The sequence below is a fragment of the Heliangelus exortis genome, chromosome 2, assembly GCF_036169615.1.
Source record: "Heliangelus exortis chromosome 2, bHelExo1.hap1, whole genome shotgun sequence".
Taxonomy (NCBI): Eukaryota; Metazoa; Chordata; class Aves; order Apodiformes; family Trochilidae; genus Heliangelus; species Heliangelus exortis.
The window spans coordinates 129,600,893-129,625,265 of NC_092423.1; the positions used below are offsets into that span (position 1 = coordinate 129,600,893).

General features: G+C 36.6%; 1 protein-coding gene and 1 long non-coding RNA gene across 5 annotated transcripts in view; one reads left to right on the forward strand and one right to left on the reverse strand.

Moving 5' to 3' along the window:
• VPS13B (vacuolar protein sorting 13 homolog B) overlaps positions 1-24,373 on the forward strand; it is a 425,857-nt gene that overhangs the window by 78,802 nt on the left and 322,682 nt on the right. For all 4 annotated transcript variants that reach the window (XM_071738035.1, XM_071738039.1, XM_071738037.1 and 1 more), the window contains exon 17: positions 9,752-9,936. In XM_071738035.1, coding sequence (XP_071594136.1) covers positions 9,752-9,936 — 185 coding nt within the window. The remainder of the gene's footprint in view (positions 1-9,751; positions 9,937-24,373) is intronic.
• LOC139793410 (uncharacterized) lies at positions 155-14,323 on the reverse strand. Its single transcript, XR_011724598.1, has 2 exons — positions 14,136-14,323; positions 155-666 (listed from the first exon to the last, which is right to left on the reverse strand). It is a non-coding gene; the product is annotated as an uncharacterized lncRNA (long non-coding RNA).

Sequence of the window (24,373 nt, forward strand, 5' to 3'; positions counted from 1 at the left end):
GAGCTTGGGAGTCATGAGATGGAGCTGTCATGGAGTTCAGTGCAGTTGTGCTAGTAAGAGGCAAGCAGACTGGCTGAAAAAAGAGTCAGGCATCCACAGACTGTGAACATTGGATCATAAATCTAGGAAGTTTTCCAATAAATTGACACTTGGGTTTTGATTTTGGCAGCCTGTTTTATTGACTAGTCATAGTAAATCAAGAGTAGTGTCAATTTAGGTTGGATGTGGATTGTGTTTCACATGGGCAGTTGAGGGGCATGCTTCGTTCCTGGGTCAGAAGCAGAAACAGGTTGAAAACACATGAAACTCATTTTGTGGCATTCAGTTGTGACTATTAGTTATGTCAGTAATTGAGTATAACTGCCAGATGAAAATTCAGGGTATCCTTCAAAACAGAAAAGATCTGAGATTGCATGCCTGAGCAGATTCCATCAGTATGTGGGACAGGAGAGACTTTCAGCCACATCAGCATCATGTGAGTCAGAGCTAGCACATATAAATCATGTTTGAACAATATGCTCATGATCTGGGTAGTGCAACAGCAGACAGAAGCAGTCATTCTCTTGGGTTCTGCAGAGGTGGCTGCATAGAATTGCCTCAGATGTGAATGGCTGGTCTAGAGAGTACTCTGGGTTGCTTCAGCATTGTCTACTTCTCTTCCATGGCCTAGAAAATGCATCAAAGAAAATAATATTAAATGAGATTTTTTTTCTTTTGTAGCTGTTTTGTTATGGCTTTGTGAGCAATCAATCTGACACTCTTGAAAATTCACTGTGCATTTTTTGTGTTTGTTTGAGGAGTAAGTATGTCAAGATATCATGGCAAATTGTGAACAGTATTTTAGGGTAATTTATCAATTTTAACAGGAGAATGTTTTGGTTTTTTTTTTCATTGATAATACAGTTTAATATCTTTCATTATAAAACTCAAAGTAGGCCATGCTTCTGTATAAGAATGAAGATGCTTAAGGAACTTCTGTGGAACGTTTTCTAATCTTCAGTGATATTAATTCATCAGGTTTCAGCAGGGACATTTTGGTGCACTTTTCAACTGCATTTTTCTGGAAGGAGCTGTTGATCACCAAGGATGACCCTCGCTCCAGGAAAGGTTTTGCATTCTGAGTACATGACTTGCAGCTTGATTACTGTGACTACAAATTAACTTCAGTTAGAAACCTCTAGTTTAATTTTTTTCATAAGATCAAGTCCAGGTCTAATGTTACTGCTTCTCAGCAGATGTGGCAGGCAGCATTCAGCAAATCTATTAAAAGTGCACTTTTAATCAATATAAATTAGAAGCAGTTGTATTTTTTCTAGTATTGTCCATGAGAAAGAAATTCAGTAGAGCTGACAGTACAGGGTAGTTATCTGTAGTGTTTCCAGTGTAGTTATTTAGTCTAATTCATTGTTAAGGCTCTTCAGTGAAAGTAAATTAAGCCTATTAACAAATATCTGTCCAAGGAAAGTGATTGCACATGGTGAATTCTTTATACTGGCTGTAGTTAAGTGTTGCCATCAGTAGTTGCTGGCATATGACTTGGTAGGAGCAAGTGACTGGCATTTAGTTCAAACTGTGTAGAATTTTCAGGATTAAAGCTGCATATTGCTTTGCTTGGGTCTGATGAAAGGTAGGAAACACTGTCTTAAAACTGAAATGCTGTTATGTTGCCTAAATACTGAAGAAAATCTGAATTCCTAACATATTCCTTTTGCAATGGATGTATTTAAAAATAAATTCAAGTAACCTGTCAGCTGTACATACCGAGTTACAGGTACTATATTGAACACATGCTAATGTTTGGACCCTCATTTAGCCCATGTATTTTGTAGGCATTATCTGATTTTCATTAGGTTTTATTCTTTGAAAGAACTTCCAGTTTCTGAAAAAGAATTTTTACTATGACGTATTTTGTATAAGAATGTTAGGGAGCAATTTGAACAAAAAAGGAAGAAAGATCAAATCAAGTCAGGCCCTTAAACAGTAAACTATATTAATAAAATCTGTTCATAAGAATAGATTTGGAAATCAGTTGTGCCTGTTGCAAGTTCTTCTGATATTGATGAAAGTAATTGAAAGGATTATAGTACAGGAATTGTGGATTCATTTTTAAATCATTATTTTTGTCATCGATTATGACATGTATGTTTTTTAAACAGAGCCAACAAGGATTTTAAAGTAAATTTTAAATTAGATTTCTTTACTGATTTCCTTTGAGTTCCAAAATGAACAATCAAATAGAAGGAAATGCCTTTGGTAAACATGATTAGACTGTGCCTTTGCTAGTAAAGAGATGAGGAAAGAATGGTATCAAGTCAGTGCTGGGGTCAGTGCTTAAGATGCTAAATTTAGATTTAACATTAGTTGTATTATTTGAAGTTAAAAATATTATGCATTTACTGGCATCCTCAGCCTGGAGGGATGGTTTCTGTGGGAGCTGCTGCTCTTCTGAGAGCATGAGAGGATGATGCTGCTCTCAGGGCTGCCACACTCATGACTCTCCCCTGCTCACAGCAGGTTAAGCAGGGATCTCCATGCCATGTGGCAGCACCTTGTGTCCTGTTCCAGTTTTGTGGCATCATGTTCAGCAGATGACTCTGTTTGACTGCCCAGTGTTCTGCACTGAGCCCAGGATGTTTCTGAGCCCTCCTGGCTCCCTGTTTTACCTGCTAATGGCAACCAAATGGCTCTGTGTGGCAGCTTTAGAGGATTGATTTAGTAGCTGTTTTGGCTGCTTCTGAAAGTGTGTTCAGGAGAGGTGGGGGAGATGTTGCTACTCTGGACAGTAAAGCAGACTGTCCTGTGGGAAGGCAGTTCCCCAAACCCTTTTCTACCTCTGTAGCTGTTGAGATTGGATTACACTGTGGTATTCACAGCACTGATACTGCTTTTACAAAAGCTACAAAAACCATAACACATGCCCTGTTTTAAGGCACACAGATCTTTGCTCCTTTGGAAGTTTATGGACACCAGCAACTTTTACCTGGATACCTCTGGTGTTTTTGGTGATCTTGGTCATCTGCAGTTGTTTAGTTACAATGTTTCCATGTTCCAGCTGATTTCCACCCTACATCCACCTCCCAGTAAGCTGCCATATCCAAGCAGCTGAATGTTAATGAATTTCATTAATTTTGGCACTGCAGCTTTTCCCAGTAGGAGCTAGCTCTCCAGAGGAGATAGAAGGCAAAAATCAAATACTGGATATAAAACTGCTCTACTTCTGCTTCTACTTCTTGCTTCTTTCCACACTTTTTTTCTGCTTTTATTTATTTTTGTTTGGTTGGTTCTTGGTTGGCTGGTTTTTGGTTTTTGTTTGGTTGGGTTTTGTTTGGTTGGTTTTTTGTTTTTACATAAAGAAGACTGAGGAAACATTCTAATTTCCTCAGAGCAGAGAAATTTATTCTTTTGTTCTTGTATCACTTTAATGATACTTTCTGGAGACATGTATTAACTAGTGGTGAGAAATGGAGTTTTTTTTTAAAAAGCAAGACATAGCAATTAGTGACTGACTACCACTTGCAGTGTGACAGGACTTGATATCCCTAGTATATGTCCATCCCATTGATGAGCTTTCCCAAAGCAAATAAACTGAATCCTAAGTATGTTTTTGTAATTCAGCTGCTGGTTTAATATGTTTCCTGCATTAGTTTCAGCAGCCACCTTAGTTTATCATGTGACTGAAAATCCAGCCTGTTTTTGAGTTATCCCTTATTGAATTTTTACTTCAAATCTCTTGCATTTGAGGCAGATAGGCAGTAATTTTGCTGGAAATGGAGGTAGGCTGCTTTCTTGCCTTCTTTAATTTTAATCCAGGGGTGGAAAGACTCGTGCTTAGTGTGGGTGGATTCAAGCTGAGAGAAATGAACTTTCCTAACATCATATTCCATGTTTTTTCTTGCAGTCTTTGATGTTTACTCTTGCTGTCTCACAGCTGATTAAGTTTCTATAACTGTCCCAACAAGGCCACTGCTTCTCACTTCCTTGTTGCTTCACAAATCAGTATTATTATTCACTTGAAACACTACTATTTTTACGTCTAATAATCAAATTTTAATGCCCAGATGTAACCAAACAAACTGAATTGTTTAAAACCAATCCAGGTTTAGAGCTCCTAACATCCATGTGCAGTCTTGCTTTCTTTGCTTCAAGGGTTGGTTTTGGTTTTTTTGCAAGATTTTTCTTTTTAGCTATTTCTTTGATTTTAGTACTTATTTTTCTTCCTGTAATGATGAATTTCTTTTTGCTTTGCTGTGTGTAGCTTAATTGTATTGTTCTGTTAAAACACAGACTGCATTGAGAAATCAGAGTGGACATCTATTTTTTTGTTAATTTTCTAAGACACATTGAAGCTTGTACTTTGCCAGTGTTGTTTTGCTTTCATAACTGTTTGGAGGAAATCTGTTTGTTTTTTTTTTTTTTTAAGGTTTTCATGTAGTTAACACTTTGCAAACACTTTCCATCACTGAACATTTCAATTCCAGAACTGATATTAAAACAATTTTAGACAAGTCAGTTTTGGAATGGTTATGTTGCTCTCTTCTAAAACCAGATGTAAAATTTTCAGAAAGAGAAAGTTAGTTTTTTATTCTTATCCTTATTATTCCTTATTATAAGGAAAAAAGTTGGTGAATCTTTAAGTTACCTGTTTTCTCACTTGTAATAAATTGTATGATTAGCAGTGGCAGCTGCCACTTCTGAGAGTGGATATGCCAGGCAACCTTTTGTGAAGCCTGTGGAAGAGTAGAAGAGGTTTTGAAGACATCAGTCTTGGAGATATTCATTCCAAAGGGGGTTTAATTATTATTATAATAATGAACTTTATCCTCTGGCACAAGTAACTTAGTTACTGTCTGAAGACTGAAAATGGTGTTAGCATATAGAGACACAGTATGACCCTTTATTGTGAGTAGTAGTGATGTTGCCTTCTCCCTGCATGCTCCATTTAGAGTTTCAGTATTAGTTGTTAAGAAGCTAGACATGGTTTCACCTATCCAGCAATAGTTGCTTAAATATTAAGAAAAATTATCAAAGCTGTAATTTTCTTTAGGTTGATATGCAAGATCAGATTAAGTAGAAATATGGATTTCTTCTAGGTATGTAGGTGAAGGAGTTGTTCATGTCAAATATAAACCAGCACATGTTTTCTGTTTGCCTAAGAGCAAAGGTGTGCAAATGCTGAATTTGCTTAGGCATTTAACTTCTGTTCAGGTTATTCTAAGGCACAGTTGCTGGGTTCTAGTAGCACGTTACTAGTTTTCTTATTTTGGAAAAACTGAACTAACTGTATTTTACTGTACAGGATATGAGTAATAACAAAAGTTAAATTTTTGGAAACATTTTGCAGGTTCCAGCTTTGCAGTTGGGGACTCTATATAAATTTCTGGAGCCAGCTGTTCACCACTATATTCTTTCAGTCATTCTGAGGTGTTGATTTTAAAAGAATGAGTTGCTATTTCTAAAGTCTGCAAACTGAAAATATTTCATAGCAGGCCTGTGAACTTATATAGATTGGTTATGCTGGTGCCTATGCACAGTGTATAATAAGGACCAATTCATGTTTTCATTCAAAAATAGTGAAGAAAACTGTTTTCTTTAACGGTACGCCAGATTTATCCAAGTATTTCAGCAAGTCTGTATTACAGTTTGTCAGCAAACTGGGTACAATCAAAGTGTATTTAAAAATCATTTAATTAGGACAGATTCATTTTCACTCCATGCCACTACACAGCAAGACTTGCTTGTTCATATTTCCTTCAATTTATTCTGGAACTTGTCCAAGTTCAGCTTTAATGAGTAGCCTATCCTGCTAGTTGCATTAGGATTTATTTTCCCCCAGAGAAGTGTTTGAATTGGTAGTTTTTTTAACCTGTTCAGTTAAATGAACATATGTTCAGAACTGCATCTTAACTCTTGAGTGTAAAGATTTGAGAAATAATTATTTCCATTATTATAATTCTCAAGTGTAGTTTCAATAGTGGTTTTTCATTCCAACTTTGTATGATAACTGTTTTAATATGGCGATGAGTTTTGATAGAAAGTTACATTCAATTCTTTAATACAAATTAAATGATACAATACAGAAATACAGACCTAACTTGGTTTACTGAAAAAAAATAATTGTACCAGTATTTTCACATATTGCTTGACTATATCTCTTGGGTCATAAAACTTGTTTAAGTATAACGCCCTCCCTTATTAATGATGGATTTTCTGTATTAACAGGTGCAGTTTGGTAGCGAACTTGTATTTTTAGTTCTTTTAAATGCATTATTTGTGTTTCAAAACTATTATAATAAATTCTGAATTATAAATGTACTTTCATCACTAGCCAGGTCCAGTTAAAATTTCCTTTAAGCAACATTTGCTGCACAGATGGTACAATACTTCTCCCTGCCTTTTTTTTTTTTTGTCTCTAAAAAAGGATTTATTTTCTTCAACTTCCCATTTCTCCAAAGTTACCTAAAAAGGACCACTAGACTTTATTCCTGTGGGATTTTTAAAATTCAATGAGCATAATTTGCATATTGTTATAAAAAAGATTTAACGTACTGTTATTACCCATAGGGACTATTTTATGTGAAAATTATAAGTTTTAAATTCAGCATAGTTCAGTACAGTAGCTGTAATTATTTCATTAAATGAGAGGTCACTTGTAAAGCAAAATCTTTTCCACTGTCATTGTATGCTGCAGTTATCACACTTCCCCCTAAAGTACATGTATTTGTTAATACAAATGTGTTCTTTTAGATGGAATTATTGTGGAGATAGGTTCATCCTGAATTTTGCTGAAAAAAATTTTATATCTTTTTAGTTCCTTCCCAGTTTTACACTGGGGAACCTATCTTTTTGAAATATGTAGTTCTAATCTTGCAAAATAATAGTCAGAATAAAGAGGGAAAAGTAGAAAATACAAGTTATCTGAAAGGATAATTAAAGAAATAAGAACAAACATGAAAAGTGCAGAAAGGAAAACTGCTAGAGTGCACTTCTGCAATGACATAAATAATAAAAGATCACAATTTGGGGCTTGAAAAGGGAATACTAGGAAACATTCTGATTAATATTGCTACACATAACATTTCTTTTTATACAATATCTGCAGAAACTTTGTTAGCATGCTTCTCCAGTTTTCCAGCTCATGATAGCAGTAAAAGGTTTGTGTTGTCTATGTAATCTTGAGTTTTAAAATATTTTTTTTTATTTACTGCATTCATAGCAGTTTTAAAGGGATGGATTTTTCTAAATGCAGACTCACCTCATGTTAAATTTTTTGCTTCAGTGTATCTTTTCTGCTTGAACTGATAAATCAGAGTTTGGGCTTACACGCTAGGAAATTGTAGGAAACCAAATCAAAATTTTAACATCAGACCAGCATTAGAAAAGACCACAATGTTGAAGTCTCCACCTTTGCTTTTCATGGAACATAGAGCTTTCCCTTCTACTGACTGGATAGATATATGTACATTTTCAGGGAGTACTCTTTGTGTATCTGAGCAGCTGAAGCACGAGATGTTTTATCTAGTTGTGTCCACAAGAGAGTGATTTTCATGTGTTGCCTTGTGCGTGTTGTGTGGTAGAATTGTCAGAGTATGTTCCAGGCTGATAGTCCCTTTTGGCTGTCTGTCTGACTCAGTGTTTTTTTTCATTTTTTTTAAACCAGGCAGCACCTTTTCCTACATGGCTGACTGAGTACTAGTATGTTTTTCAGCTTTTGTGTTGTTTCTCCTTAAAGTAATTCTAATTTTTCAACTAGCTATTTTTTTAATGCAGACAAAAATGTTTTTTTACATGGCTTTTTTGCACCAGCTGATTTCAAATGTGTTTGGATGCATTCTTTTCTTGAAGACCACATTTAGTATTTGTACTAAATGTTCTTTTTTTGGGAAGAACATTTTCTGGAAAGGTGTGTGGTGTGTTTGAACTTGAAATTAGAGACAGGAATACCTCGAGGAATTTTGTAAAGGTGGTTCTTTCCACTTATAGCTACTTTACTGCAGTTGATAGAGCCATTACCTCAGGCAGCAAGGTTGGCATGTGGTCTGCTTATGTACTCTAGAAAGATCTTTGTAGAGCTGTCAGCGGAAAAGGCAGGTAGGAGATGCTTAGTTCTCTCAAGCAAGAAAAATTCATTTTTTCTTGTTCTAACTCACTGTTTGGTGTCATTGACTGCTATTAAAAAAACACGTGCAAAACAAACAAAAAAACACAACACCCAAAACCAACCAACCAACCAAAAAACAAACAAACCAATCCAAACAAACCCACACCAAAAAAATCCCAAATAAACCACAAACAAAGCTAATACAAGATCTCATCTGGAAAGACCTCTAATCAGTTTTGGTTTTCCTGTCAACAGAAGCTGCATCCATCCAGAATATGATAGTTCCAAATCAAATAGTATTTGATAGTATTCAAACAGTAAACTGCTTTTCCCCTTTCCCCTTTTCCCTTCCCCCCTTCCCCCCTTCCCCCCTTCCCCCCTTCCCCCCTTCCCCCCTTCCCCCCTTCCCCCCTTCCCCCCTTCCCCCCTTCCCCCCTTCGCCCCTTCGCCCCTTCGCCCCTTCGCCCCTTCGCCCCTTCGCCCCTTCGCCCCTTCGCCCCTTCGCCCCTTCGCCCCTTTGCCCCTTTCCCCCTTTCCCCCTTTCCCCCTTTCCCCCTTCAACACAAGTGATAGCAGCAGAATATTTTGGTTGTCATAGTCTGTGTGGAACAACTAAAGTTTGAGTCTGAGGAACAAAATAAGATGGTCTTAGGACCGTGAGGGCTCTGAGAGGGGTGGAACACACAGGGGGTCAATCTTTCCTGCCCATACTCTACAGACAGACCCCAAACCCCACTATCTTTTGCCTGCTCCTTGCTCTGCCAGCTCACCACATGCCCTTCAGAATCCACATCCATCAGGTGCTGGGAAGAGACTCATGGAGCCCTCTCCTGAGTTGGGGAACTCAAGTTGCAAAGAACCTTTGCAATGCTTGGTTTAAAATCATCTTTATTCTTTGTCTCAGCTTCCACATATTTTAACAAATTGCAAAGAACCTTTGCAATTTCTAATAAATGTAGCAAATCAATTTGTTCCTTGTTTTCAGGTAGTAGTGTATGTATTAGAAAGAAAAAGTAACTGATTTTGCTGTAATTATGGGAGAGATTTCATCACGAAAGAGCTTTTGTCCCTAACAATGTCCTTTGTCTTACGCTCCCCTCCAGATAAAATGCATTTGAAAAATGTTAGAATCCCTTAATAAGTCAGACAGATACACGGAATATGAGGACAAATATGGAATTTGGGTCTTTTTGGATTTGTTTTAAGAATATTGTCTGTAGGTTGTTTGGATCACTGGCCATATTTAGTGATTCACTGTAGCTTTAAATTTTTTTTCAGAAAACTCATTTTTTTCTTTATTTTTAATAACTGCTCAATTTTATGAGTAGGTGTTACTTAGGTGAGACCACTTGGAAATTACTTTTATGAAAATTTCTAAAACCAAGAGATTAGTTGAATTAAGAGATTATATTTTTCCTTTCGTGTTTGGAAGGGACATGCAAAGTTAAATCACGTAGCAGAAGTCCTGTTCAGAGTGTATTTCAGTATAAGTTGACTCAGCTATTACAGGAAAAAAACCAACAGGCACACAGTTCCAACCAACATACAAAATAACTGCTTACAGTCTGGTATTGTGTGACCAAGGTTTTAAATTGTGATTTTTATGCACCAACCTAATGATTTTCTTTTTTTTCCTCTCTATATTTTGAACAGGACCAAGCGAGCTCATGTCCCACTAACAGAATGCATATTTGAGCTTCCTAATTTGACAATTCAAGCAACTAGAGCTCAAACCCTTCTGCTACAATCTATTTATCAGAGCTGGTGTCATCCTGTTGGAAATGTCAGTTCAGTGGTAGTAAATGAAGCTTTGCTGAATGAGGTTTTCCAAACTTCAGGTAAATATGTGATGTTTTTTGTGAAGTATTTATTGTGTTACGGAGCATTGCTAGTGAATGTGCCTACAACTATATCCTTTAAATCCAGGTTTTTACTAACAGTAGTTAACAGACAGAATGATTCTGTGTGTATATGGGTATTTATAGCTTAAGCTTAAAATCCAGGATGTAAGCTAAGCTATGAAGCTTCACTCCTTGGCACTGATTTCTGAATGCATTTAATTTTCCCATGCAGGATAATTTTTCCATGCTTCCCTCATGTGAAACATTCACCTTTGCTGCCTTATATGGTGTGGTGTTGTTTTAAGATCATTCAGAGGTGAAGCTGTTTGAGGAAATAAAAATACGGGATTGTTAAGGGCCATGCATTTAATTTTTTTGAGGTCTGCAGATGTTTCTCATACAATTTTATAAATAAATTTTACCTAACTGCTGTGAAATTGCTGAAGATCTGCCAATATCAGTGATGATGATATAAATAATGAAATCGGTTGCCTGTCATCCTTTTGCAAAACACCCATGGGTTTTGTGAGGAAATTATAAATTTTGACCACCTTACAGAGAAGACTACAGACCTAAAGTGCATGAAGGTCATTCAGAAGAAGATAACATTTTTTTTCTTTATATTTGTAGGCAGGCTAGAATAATTTAGATCCTCTTATTATTTAGACCCATTGTTGTTTATCTGTTGTGAATAAACACATAAGAATAATTGAGATGTTTTAGACTCTCCCATCAGTACCAGTCTTGGAAAAATGTGATAGGAGAATGGTTCAGATTTAGTAAATCTTGATTTGCAGCAGAGTAGTAGATTGGACTGTCACTGGAAGTCTTTATCTCTTTATCAGTTCTTTTTTTTTTTTTTTTTTTTTTTCCTTTCCTATTTTCCTTTTCCAGTCCTGTCATTCTTCTAAAAGTTAAATATAGGTTGATCTGATGGTGCAAAAGGACTCTTGTTGGAAATAATTGCTTTTTAAGGGCTTTGATTTTTTTTCTTCTTTCCCAAAAGACACTTATCCTCTTAATTCCTTGATTCTTGTGGGTCACGTAAGGATGAAATTATGAGGTTTTATTTTCAAGGACTTGGAGTTCTGAAGGTAGCAGGTTCACAATCCACACCTTAGAGAAATGTGGAAATACAATCATGTGGTCATTCCAGATATCAGGATTTGTGCAGTTCCAAAGTAGCCTGTTCCATCCACTATGCTTCAGTCCTTGAGTTCAATGAATGTTGATACAACCATGCTAACAATACAGCTGCAGAAGTCTGTAGCACACATTTAAAGTGCTTAAATATAGTAAACCAATGCTCTAGTACACTTGTTTTGATCTTCTTTTGTTTGTGGCCTAACACTTGACCTGGTAAATTTTATACTTCTGTAGTTGTACTTCTCATTATCTTGATGAGGGCAGCATTGAGGTCAAGGCTATAAAATGATTGCTGTCTATCATTTTGCCCTAATCTTTAGCTTGGTTGAGTCTGCAGGTCTTCTACCTTTCATTAAAATACCTTTTCAAAATTTAGTATTATGCTTGGTTTAAAATCATCCTTATACTTTGTCTCAGCTTCCACATATTTTAACAATAACTTGCATGTGTGTAAACTTCTAGAAAAAAATCTGACTGTAATGACTGTAATTGTATAGAGAAGTAGAAGTTGTCTTTTTTTTCTCCCTTTATTCCTTGGCTTTTTCTGACTATTGTTTCTCTGAAACTGTAATATTCTTGCAAGAAAAATGAACAATACAGCTAAAAGTCTCCTTACCTACATTTTACCCTATTTCCACAAATGATGACACGGAATGTCATCATTGAAGTTAGTTGTGGGGCTTTTTTTTTTTGGTGGTTTTTTTTTTGTTGTTTGTTTGGTTTTTGTTTGTTTTTTGGTTTTTGATGTTTTTTCCCCTATTGCTACAAGAATCAAACCATGTGGTTCATGAGCAGTGTTGCCCAAATTACCTTCCACCTTTACTCTTCCAAACTTCTAAAAGCCATCTTTCTAACTAATGAGAAGTCTAGCAGGATAGCTGTATATCCAGATTCTTATCCCACTGTTAAATAAAAAAAGCCCTGTCCAGACATTACATTATCATCAAAAAAAAAAAAAGAAAAAAAAAGAAAAAAAAAAGGCTTATGTTGTTTGTCTTCCTGATTTTAACATTTTGCTGCTATCCAGAGGTTTCCAACAAATCTGGCTGCCTACATTCTGAATGATACAAAGTTCAAAAATATCAAGTGCAAGGTTCTGTACATGGGTCTGGACCATTTCAAGCACATATAAAGGTTGGGCAGAGAATGGATTGAGAGGAGCCCTGAGGAGGTGGACTTAGGGGTCTTGGTTGCTAAGAAGCTCAACATGAGCCAGCAGCAAAAATTCAGCACTTGCACCCCTGAAAGCCAGCTGTGTCCTGGGCTGCTACAAAAGAAGGATGGGCAGCAGATCAAGGGAGGTGTTTCTTACCCTGTGCTATCCTGAGACCCCACCTGGAGTACTGTGTCCAGTTCTGGAGCCCCCAACACAAGGACATGGAGCTCGTGGATTAAGTCCAGAGGAGGGCCACAGAGACTATCAGAGGGCTACAACACCTCTCCTATGAAGACAGGCTGAGAGAGTTGAGGTTATTTAGCCTGGAGAAGAGAAGGCTCCAGAGAGACCTTATAGTGACCTCCAGAGAGGTCACTATATAGTGACCTTATAGTGACCTTAGAGAGACCTCCAGAGAGCCTTACAGTACCTGAAGGAAGCCTACAGGAAAGCTGGGGAGGGATTTTTTACAAGTGTGTAGAGAAAGCTTCAGGTGTAATGGTTTTAAGCTTAAAGAGGTAGATTTAGATTAGATATTAGGAGGAAGTTTTTCAGTATGAGGGTGGTGAGATAGTGGAAGAGGTTGTCCAGAGAAGTTGTGGATGCTCCCTCCATGGAAGTGTTCAAGGCCAGTTTGGATGGGGCTTTGAACAACCTGGTCTAGTGGGGGGTGTCCCTGCCTATTGTAGAGGGATTGAAACTAGTTGCTTCTTATGGTTCCTTCCAACCCAAACCATTCTATGATACTACATATTATTGATACATAGTACAACACCATGATTTTTTGTCCTTTGCAAACTGAAAATGTTCTTTTGTGACCAAATTATGCCCTCTCCTATAGAAGTGTTCTGGTTGTGCGTTACCCTTCCAGATGTCCTCTGCCAATTTTGAGTATGTACTTAGACTTCAGATAAACTTCTATGGTTTACTACTTGCACACAGCCAGTTTCAAATGTGTTTACCATTTGTTTACATAGCCTATATCTATTTCAAGAGCCTCTATCTTTATTAATGTTTTTTGTGTGGTGATTGAAGAGAGTTACTAGACTGAAACAATTGTTGCTGAGGTCCTAATGTCTTTTTTGAGGCTTTACACCAGGTGGTTTTTCTGCATGGTGTGCCTCCATAAAATACTGGTTTGGTATTGCTTGAACTCAAAAGTGATACCACAAGCCACTGTAGCCTCTCAGCATGCATCTTTTTTTAGCAGGATTTATGGTCTGTAGTTGTATGCCTTTTCCAAGGCAGACATCTCCTTCAGTTTTAAAACTGCCTCACTGACACCGTGCTTACAGTATGGGCTAAGATGTACTGTAGGGAAAGAAGAACAGATGAACTAGGAGGAAAAAAGAAGGAAAAAATGAAGAGGAAGGAAAAAGGGAGGAAAAGGATGACCTGATAAAAAGGGAAGAGAGATGCAGGGGAAGACAAAGCAAGGAGAAGCACATAGAAAGTGTTAAATTTGAGGAACATGTAATATTAAGAGCCAAAACTTAATTGGAAGTACTGATAAATGAGTTGCAGGAGGAGTAAAGAACATCGGAAGAATATGTGACTATTGGCCTTTTGACATGCTTTGAATAGTCTCAGACATTACAAAGTTCTTTTTGGGAACCTGTCTGCAGGTAACTGCTGCAAGTTTTTCTGAATGTAGTTTTAAAAGGACACTCTGAATAGTGTATTTCCCCAAAGAAAGGAGCAAAATAATAGCTAGTATCTGAGGTTCTGTCCCATGATCTCACCTGGAGTATGAATGTTTCTCTGCTCCAAAACTTCCTTCAGAACTAGTTTAGAGATTGAGAACAAACTCTCAAGCTGTTCCCTGTAAAAATTCTTGTTGGGAATAGATTAATGGAATACTAGGAAAGGAAAATTACTTATGTCCCCCACCTACCTTCATCCCCCTGCTGCGCAGAAGCATTTTTCCATTTGGAGAAAAACACTTTCCTCAAGTATTTCATAGTCTATTGGTTATTAGAATTTCTGTCTTCATCATGTAGTCCAAGAGTTTATCATTTGATGAATTTGTGCAAAGGCAAGCTGTCTGAAAAAAACAAGTTTTTCAGTCTCAAAAGCAAGTTGTTTGTTTGGTTTCTGCCAGTTTAAAAAAGAAGTGCTTTAGTACTTAAAATTTGTATTTGTCATATTTATTTGTAAGGTCTGTTACCTTGAAACTACTAGTAAAAAGATGTGTATAGTGGAGAATTTGTGGAGGACAGTTAAAAAGAGTATTTTGTGAGTCTTCAGTTCACAAGTATCTCTTTGGAAATCTATGTTTCCTTCAGTTTTATTTTGTAATACATTTGGTATATAAGCACAACAGTGTGTTACATATCATTTAAACAATTCTAGTTCTTATGCTTCCTCATGCTTGTGAAACATCCCAATTTTGCATTTCATCAGCTATAAATGTGGAAGCAAACATGAATCTGAAATGCATCATGCTTTCTAGATTTTTGCAATCAGATATAGATATAATAACATTCTACAATTACAGATTTTTTTTTTTACAAAAATAACTGTACAAAATACCTGAATTTTAGAAAAACAGTCCAAGTTAAGATCTTTCAATGGCTTAGCATAATTAATCCTATGGAGTAATTTTCCTGTGTATTTTTTCATTATTTGGTAGTAGGTATCTGAAGCACTCAGCTTCTAACCATTTCAGCCTGCCAAGAAAACATATATACAGTCACACATGGCTTTAGTTTACTCTGGAAAACTGGAACTTGCTACCACTTTTTCCTTGTCCTATTCAGGTAGTTCATTATTTTGTTGACAGTTCGGTTCCATTAATCTGGTATTTTTGAGAAAATTGCTTGCAGACCTTACATTTCTCTATTGAAGGTGATCAAATAGGCATTTGAATCCCTCATGTAAATGATGTCTTAAAGTTAAAATAAAATCTACTTTCCAGAAAGTAACTGTAAAACTATTTTATGCAAGATTTCATGTGGGATACCTTAATGGTTGAATAATAAATTTTACCTCATAAAAATGAAATTCAATAATACAGTAGCTTTCTCAGCGCAGTAGCATCTGGTTGAATCTCAGGAGAGCCAATATTTTCCAACTCATTAGGATCATGTCGTTCTGTATGTCGTCAACATTGACTTAGCCAAGCTACCTTTACTTACATAACCGCCAAACTATTAAATAGGTCTCTTGTGGAGTGAAGTCAAATATTCCTCTTATTTTGCTTTTGCCTTGGAAGAAGAGAAGAAAATGTACATACTGTAACATTTAAACATCTGGTCTAAACCACATCAGGGTAGCACTGAGGAAAGTAACAGGATTCAGTATTCTTCCCAGGTGTACATATAAAAAAGGGTTGTGGAGCTGCTGCGTGGTTCTTTTAACCACTTAGGAAAACAACTTGAGTAAGCAACTTGCCTTTCTAATACTCCTGTTTTTTAAAATACTCTTACCTTCTTGCTCTCCTGCCACCAAGCCCCAAAACACAAAACCCAGCAAAAGCCCAACATTTCAAAGTTTAGTGGTAGTGCAGGTTGTTAAGCTCTGTGTCTTTGCAATATATTGGCATTTAATATCTGTTTATTTCACATAATGTGTCCAATTTTGCCATTATTTTTGAGCAGTATGGCTTAATTTTTCTGTTTAAAATCAAAGTGTAAGAGGGTATTCTCTTAAGTAATTACTTGGGAGTGGCAGGACAGAGCTATATGAAACCTGCACAGTGTAAACAGCTTACTGTTTTGCATGGATGATGGTACCCACAAGTGTCCTCATGTTTCATGCAGGCTTCTGAATCCAATGTGTAAATGGTATTATTTTTATACATTGTACATTTTTGTGAAGGTCTGTTAAGATTATCAACTCTTAATTTCAGATGGAAACAAAGTGTGGATAAGTCACCTAAGCACATTTTTTCCTTTGTCTTAATTATTTGAGCATAATTTAGCTGTGTATAATCTTTTATTTCCTTTCCTTGTAGACTTTTTCAGTAATATTAAGTTATGAACTGGCACTGAGTATGGGATAGGTGGGATGTTTTATAATTTCAATTTGTTACACTTGGAGTTTAACTTAAGTATCTTCTTAATAAATCTTCTGCCTAAAACAATGATTCTGTAGTCACCTGGAAGGAGAAAGCAACAATTGAATATGTGAGTAAACTGGTAATTAGTACTGGTCTTTTTATTTTTTCCAGTCTAACTAATACACTTTAATAAGCTTTTGAAGTGAAAAATACAGTATTTTGATGAAAAAACGGTGGTAGTGTACTTAAGGCATTCATACAACCCTACCTGTAATGTACTACTGTAGAATTACTACAGTACTACTAGAACTACTGTACATTCAGCACTACTACAGAATGTTATGTACTTAAAAATCCACTTGAGATTTTTTAAATGTCTATTGTGAAAATGAATGTATACATAATGTCAACAGCACAGTCAAAGGGAAAGAAACAAGCTAAAATCATAAATAGCTTTTGAAAGGAATACATACATACGTGCATGAAGTCTGTGGATATAAAGAAACATTTATTGAGTTTTTAAAGTTGAATTGCATGTCAGAAATGCAGTTTGGCATGTATGTTGAAATTAACAGGGAACTCTTGTTGGGTATGTTGGTGGGCTACCAAAAACAAGACACCTAAGCTTAGAGCTATAAATAGTGCCCTTCCTCCAGAGTCTGTAGTTTATTTGCACAAATAGCAATGGAAGCTATGACTGAGAGCACCTGTTTTGTTTGTTCAGCTGTTAGCTTTATGTTATTTCTTGTTCTATTTAAAAAGGTGTGTTTGGACAGCAGGGAGGTAGGCTGCCTTTTCACCTTGTTCTAATTGCCACATACTGTGTCAGGTGAAAAACTACAGGAAGGCTGAGGTGGTGGCTTCTTTTCTAAGAGCAATAGAGCATGTTGAAACTAAGCTACTGGAATTCAGTGTTATGAGTATAAAACCAGGAAAAACATAAGTCATAAATCTGCTTTATAATAGGAAAGGGAAATTTTCTGAGAAGAGTTCAGTGCAGACAAAAGAAAGCTTCAGACATAACAGAAGGAAAGATGCTTCTCTGGGAAAGGGCCCAGAGAAACTGTCAAATTCAAAGTGAACCAGGAAGCTGATACAAGGTTAAAGCATGAATGAGAAGGCCATAGTGGTATTTTTGGCCTGTGTTTTAAGAAAAAGGTGAATGCAAGAGGTCCTGCAACAGAAGTATGGACCCTAGTAATGCCACCATTTGCTGAACAGTGCTTTTTCGAAGACCTAAAAGGATACTATTTCTTTGCCCCTGTTAAAAAATAAAAGGGCTGCCAGAAAATTCAATTCCTGGGACTGCAGAAAGCCTCAAGTCTGATCCTCTGGTATGATCATGGTTAGTTATGGAACCAGATCACATTCTTTAGAGCACTGTCCAGTCAGACCTTGCCAATCTTTAAGAATAAGAGTGCTGTACCTCTCTGTGCAGCTTGTACCTCTATTCTCATTCTTCCTATCCAGGCAGGACCTTTCTTGTTTCAGTACATGATCATTGTCTTTTATCCTCTACTGTGCACTGCTGGGAACAGCCTAGCTGCACCTTCATCAGAACCTTCTCATATGTACTGGAAGGCTGCTAGTATGTCAAGTGTATTACTGCTATTTTTCACCTTTTTAAACATTAAAGCAAAATTGTTAGCTGAGGAGTAAAAGCTAGTGCTAGAATGCAGTGGTGGTGGCTCTGGAATCTGTTTCCTGTTCTAATTTTCTTCTGCCAACTAGATTTAACCTGAGTTTTGCTTCCATGAGTACATACAAACTCAGTCACACTGTTGTCTGATTAATAAGTGTGCTAGTGTATAACATTTAATACTTCTAGGTCTGAGCATCACTGTGGTAGGTTGACAGTTGTGGAAATATCAAGAATTCAGTCTGTCCTTTCCCCCTTCACATTAAAGAATCCTACTTTTTAGGTTATTAGATCAGTTTGTATAGTGAGATGTTCTGAGAGGGAAATGACAGTGCATACAGTTGATAGAACCGAAACAAGCAATAATTTGTCTGCTAACTGTATAACCTTTTCTGTTTGAGGACATGGGATGTCCTTTCATCTTAAAATGTAGAAGCAGCTACTTGTGAGTTATTAAGCATGATAGAAGGATGTTTTCTGTTTGCATACATGTAATGTTGAAAGCTGATCTTGAGTGAGTTTATGCAATGTCTTGATCAAATGAAAGTTGCACCAAGTTGAAATCATGTGACATACTAAATATCAGACAGAAGTTTTGTTATAACAGTGCCCACAATACTAATAGTTTACAAAGTGTCCTAGTATGCTCTAAAATTATTTTTATGTAATGAACTTGAGTTAATGACATGAAAAAATTCTTTCCATTTGTGAGGTCAGGTTTTTTTTCCCCTGACAAGGTAAGATTATGAATACCAATTGTGTTCTGCCATAGAAAGATAACAGAGTGCTATGTACCGCAATAGCAAGTACATAATTTATTATTATTATTGAATTAGGCTTTTTTAAAAGCTGCATAATTTGTGAGTATTTTAAACCTAGAGATAATAGATTCAAATCATGGTTTGTAATTGCATGGAGATTCAAGAAAAAGATACTCTTCTCTAGGTTTATATCTTGTGGGAAAGTAGTTAACCTTTTGAAATGCAGACTTTTGTGACTATTGATTATTGCAACCCTTGCAGTAAAGAATAATGTTTTTTCTACACATTTAGTCTACCTCATAATCACAGAATAAAATAATGCAAGGAACATGTAATAAGATAATGGTAAGGACAGAAAGTCCAGTGTTTGCTGAAAATACTAACCTACAATTAAAGTGATGTTGTGACCATTAATTGTTTAGTTTAGTATTAAATCTTTAAAGGTGGGCAGTTCTTTGGGACAAAAAAAGTATAACCAGTGGTAGAAATAAACAGTAATATAAAAAGGTAGTAACAATAAGGCAGACAAAGTTGGGGAATGAGATTCTCAGGAAACTATAGAAAGCAAGAAAATTATCTTCTTTTTGTGTGAAGTGTAACAGGAAAATGATGTATGGTGAAACAGATGTGATTGCTTTGATATGTTGTACTATTCTCAGAAAATATTCCTAATTTTGAAGTCCTGCTGTAGATTTGTATATTTTTTACAAATAATGATACATTACACATAAATGTGTTTTTTAAAAAGCTAGGATTCTTAGGTGATGTCAGAGTTCAATGTATAATCAGAGGTCCTGATTTTTGAGAGCTCTGTCATATGCAAAGTAAGAGCTCCTGTTATCTGCATAACAGCCTTCAAAATATAATTTAGAACCAGGGCTATGGCTGGTTCAGAGAAAGTAATCAGAATGATTTCCAGAAACACCTTTTTTTTTTTAGTTGTCGATCATCTAAGTAAGTGTAGTCCCCAGTCTGAACTTAGTTCCAGTGTTATTGAGTCATAACACTGGTATGGATACAGATCAAACCAAATAAGTGTTCCACTTTTTTTTTAAGTTTTGTTTTGAGGGCACCATGATCAATGAATCCAGATAATATGCTGATTTCTACTGTCTTTGCACCCTGGCTTTCTTGCTGCATCTCATTTACTACTTCTTCATTGTACTTCTTAATTCTGAATTCTATTTGTCTCTATTTCTGCTTTTCTTTTGATTTGATCGGCTAGTGAAGAGCAGGAAAATTCTCAAGTGGTAGCTTCAGATGTTGTTTTTCTTTTTAAAGATGCTTTTTCTTAACTTGGAATTTTTGTAACCATTTATGCCTCAGTTATTGCAGGGAATGGGGAGTGACTGTGTAGATACTATAGAAATCAAGAAGAAATGCAGCTCTTAAGTACTGTTATAGAAATGTGTTAAATCTAGACTGATGCAAAGGGTTTCTTTGAAGTATTCTGGTAATTTTTCAAACTTTCTGATTTAAGACGTAGACATGGTTTTTCATGTGTTGTTTTCAAATGTGCTGCTTTTCAAAGAAGCCAAGTAAAACCAAGGTATCGAATATAAGGGAAATCAAAGCCTCTGCAATGGTGCAAGAATATATCACTAATTACTATCATGTTGGAAGCTTCCTCTGAATCATACAGTATTCATTTCTCTTAGGAAACAGAGCCATACTACCACATACTCCAGCTAGGTTGACAATTCATATTAAGAAGAATTACATCAAGTTTCTTAGCAAGAGTGGATACATTTGAGCAAAAAAATAATCCTCTAAATGTGGTTGTACCCCACTGTTTGATAGCTGGGTCCATTCAGTGTTCTGACTTTGTATTTTCTGATCACTGGCTGTTGAAGGAGTGTGTTAAATTCTGTTGCTCCTCTAACAAAAAAAACCACTGTGTTGTCTACACCCCAAACTGATTTTGGAATGCGGAATTATACTCTTTTCCGAGTACCTTCAGATTTGTTACCACTGTGAAGAATTAGTCAGCCATCTACCTGCACTGTCAGGAAAAGGAGGAATTAAATAAAAACCTGGATTTGGGCAACCCAGGGGGATTAAGGCTGTTTTCTAAATTACTTCTCAGAAAGGAGCCTCGATGGGGCTGGATCTACTCCTCCTCTCATACCTGGCCTACCTGGGGAGAGTGATAAAAATGTTGCAGTCCAAGGAAATGCTTGACTGTCAGATACCCCTTGATCGGATTAAGGTGAAACAGCACTAAAGGTCTGTATTTCAGCATGAGCTTTAATTAGAACTATAGGAGGATTACTGCTATTTTAATTATGCTCATGTTCTGCAATCATAAAGCTAATGTTTTGATCATAAAAGTCATGATATGTGTATGTTCAAAATGGGTGACCTGGGAAAACGTGTGGTGGGCGTCAGAGTGCTTAATGGTTTTAGGAAGGAAGAAACAGAATAGAAAAACAAAAGTTAGAGAGATAGGTAACAGAAAATCACTTCTGGATCCACCTCCCAGAGCCCTCTGTCATAGCTTTTCCTGTTAGAGGCCTGTTTTGCTTTAACAGCTGCTTAGTAAGGATGGTGTATCTGAGCAACTGGAATGGACCTGCACCCCCTGCATCCTTATCTCTGACATTGTCTCTATGTGCAGGCATTCTGCTTGTATTTCCCTAGCTCTCAGACAGTTCTTTGGAGTGCAAATGAGGTTTTGCTGGAAGGCTTACAGTGGTGTTTCCACACCACTTCCTACAATAGGCTCTGAGGGTTGGTCCCTCACACTTGGTTTAGTTGTTTGCTTGGCAAAAGAGAAGATTTAGAACTTTTATACTTCCAAAATGAGGAATAAAGCAGGTGTTCTTCAGAGGCACTTGGGACATCAAGTCTGCTGGGATTCGCTGTCTGAGGTGAATCCAATTTTACCCAATAGAATGGAGAGGAGTGGCAGCCCTGCCTGGCATCAGGAAATGAAGACTCTCCTTCCACCCAAAACGTAGCAAAGCAAAATAAATTGTGGTATTTTTTAGTTTGGTTTGGTTTGGGTTTTTGTTTGATTGTTTTTTTGGTTCTTTCTTTTTTATGGTCTGTCAGAAACCAAGGAATCTTGAACAGAGAGGATAATTTTATTTTACTTGTTTTAAAACAAGTTGTACTGCTATTCATACTTCCCAGACTATTTTTTGTATGAGTGCTTGACAGTGAATATTTCCTATTGTAAGTAGTTTTGACAGTGCTTGGCACAGTCTTGGTAGTAAATATCAGACTGGCAAGTTTAGAATTATAGGTTATACAGTGTAAAATACCTGTTAGGTATCTATTATACTGAATCTTTTTTCATGTTCCTTTAGAGTCCCACTTAGTTTCTAAAGAACACAGTCCCTACATGTATTCAACAGCTTTTCAAGTGCTTTTATAATGAGGATAATATACAGTTCATATGGGTGAACTGCACTGTTCAGGGGATGATCTTAGGAAATTCCATCTAAACTAAACTCTTTGTGCCAACCAGATCACTTCAGAGACATCAGGAGTCCATAGATATTTGTGTACTCTTTTTAGACTGCCTTTAAGCTTTGAAGTAAAGCTTTGAGGCACTGCATTTGCAGTTCTGTTGAAAGGCTCATGTGATTCCATCTTGCTGTAGCTCTCCTAGTTCCTGGTTTCATCACTTAACTTTGTATCCATCCACTGGACTTTTAGATGAGGTAGTTGTGATCACCAAAGTGCTAAACACTTGATCATCTGACTTTCAAAAGAGCTTTTTATAAAACTTGCTTTGATGTGTACTTTGTGTCCAGGCTACTTTTACCATGGGATCACTTTTATGCTCCTATCTATTCATATGTTGCAGTATCCCATATGTTACCAATGAACCAGCTTGCCAACAGATTTGTGCTTATTAGCAAGATAGTACCTCTGCCATATTTAGCAGTATCAAACTACTACTTTGTTCCATAGATTTCGCCTTCTGCAAATTTGCACAAAGGCTTGAAAAACTCTTTTTGAACGTACAGAATATTCCTTAAATACGGGGCGAAAAAAAGCTGCAGAAGGCAATAGCACTGAAACCAAACTATAGTCATGATGTCAGTGTTTCCATCTCATGCCTACCACACCTTCATTTGAATGATTTGTCTGAAGATAAACCTTTAGGGGAGTTTCTCTCCAATGATGTTTGCAAAGAGCTTTTCTAACTTAAAAACTGGAGGGGAAAGTGATCAGGAACAAAGATCTGCAGATCAGCTTTTAGGGCATTGCAGTAATGACTAAGTCTGGTTGAGAGATGACATGAAGAATTACTGTTCAGAACACACACTGGAAAACATTTTTTTTTTCCTAATATTTGTCACATTCGGTCAGATGCTGCATTTGTTATGGTAGCATTTGATGAGAAAATTGAGCTGTAGAAACAGAACCTGCAGACATTATAATAGAGTACCTTGAAGCACACATACAAGTAAAATGGATGATTTTCTAGAGAACTAAATTTGTGTATTTCCCTCCCTGTTACATTCTGAAGTTGGTCTGAGTTCCCAAGATTGTGATTTAAGTTTCTGTAATGTTACCCATCTTAAGTGTACAGGTGCTTCCAGGGTGAACATAAGACTGTTTTACTGGACCAGGTGGCTCTGTTTTTGGGCTTTCAAAATGGTACAAGTACCTGTGTTAATTAGCTTTTTGTGAAATTTTCCTTAATTTTCCCTCTAAATTCTTGTGTGCTACAATGCAGTAAGATTTCTAAGTGTGTATAATAATAATTTCACTATATGTATGTATCATACATACAGTATATGCATGTTCCTTAATCTCCTGTGAAGTCTTTTCTTTCAGTATTTTACTCTCAGATATTTTAATATAATGACAATATTCTGATAACGTGTTTATTTCCTATGCATGTATAGTACTTAAAAAGTTTCTACCACAAAGAAGGGAGAAACTTGAAGCTTTAATATGCCAGCCTTGGTATATGCCCCCAAGTGTTAACTATTTGAAATCCAGTCCACACTTCATTTATGGAAATATAAGCTTCTGATAGATCACAGAAATACTGCAGAAATCAATTTAAACACTTAACAAAGAGTGGCATGAAAAAGAAGTTGTTTGAGATAGGCAGGATATTGAAAAGACATTGAAAAGATATTGAAAAGAGGAGATTTCGACTTCTGGGTTTCTTCTACCTGTTGAAATGAATGCAAACAGGAATCCAGTGCTTACACCCTGCACCAGCAAGGAGGTGGAATTCACTCTTCCAGGACAGCTCCTGGGTAGTCACCCTTCTGTCTACCATTGCAAAAGCAATATTTAATAAGTTGTACTGTTTACATAAGTATTGTTTATGTATTACATAAGTATTGTTTAATAAGTTGTAGTTGGTAGAGGTCTTTCTAGCATCTCATAATGTAAAAGGAAAATATATTCTGTGAAACACTCTTTTTTTCTGTACTTGGGAGTCATGTTCTATTTTTTTACGATAGCTGTCACGGTTTAACACTGGCCTGGCAATTAAACCAAGTAACAGGCGCTCTCTATTAATCTCTCTCTCCTCCCTGATAAGACAGGAGAGAGAATAAGGGAGAGAGACTTATGGGTTGGAAGCTAAACTACACAACTTTAATGAAACAGTAATGATAAATAGGAAAAATTACTAAATATATACAAATATACAAGAAAATGGATACCACATTCCTCCCCCCTTCCCCCCAATAGCTCTCACGTCACCACCGAGGCTGCAGGGCAGCTCTGGGAAAGTCCAGGCTGGACTCCTGGGG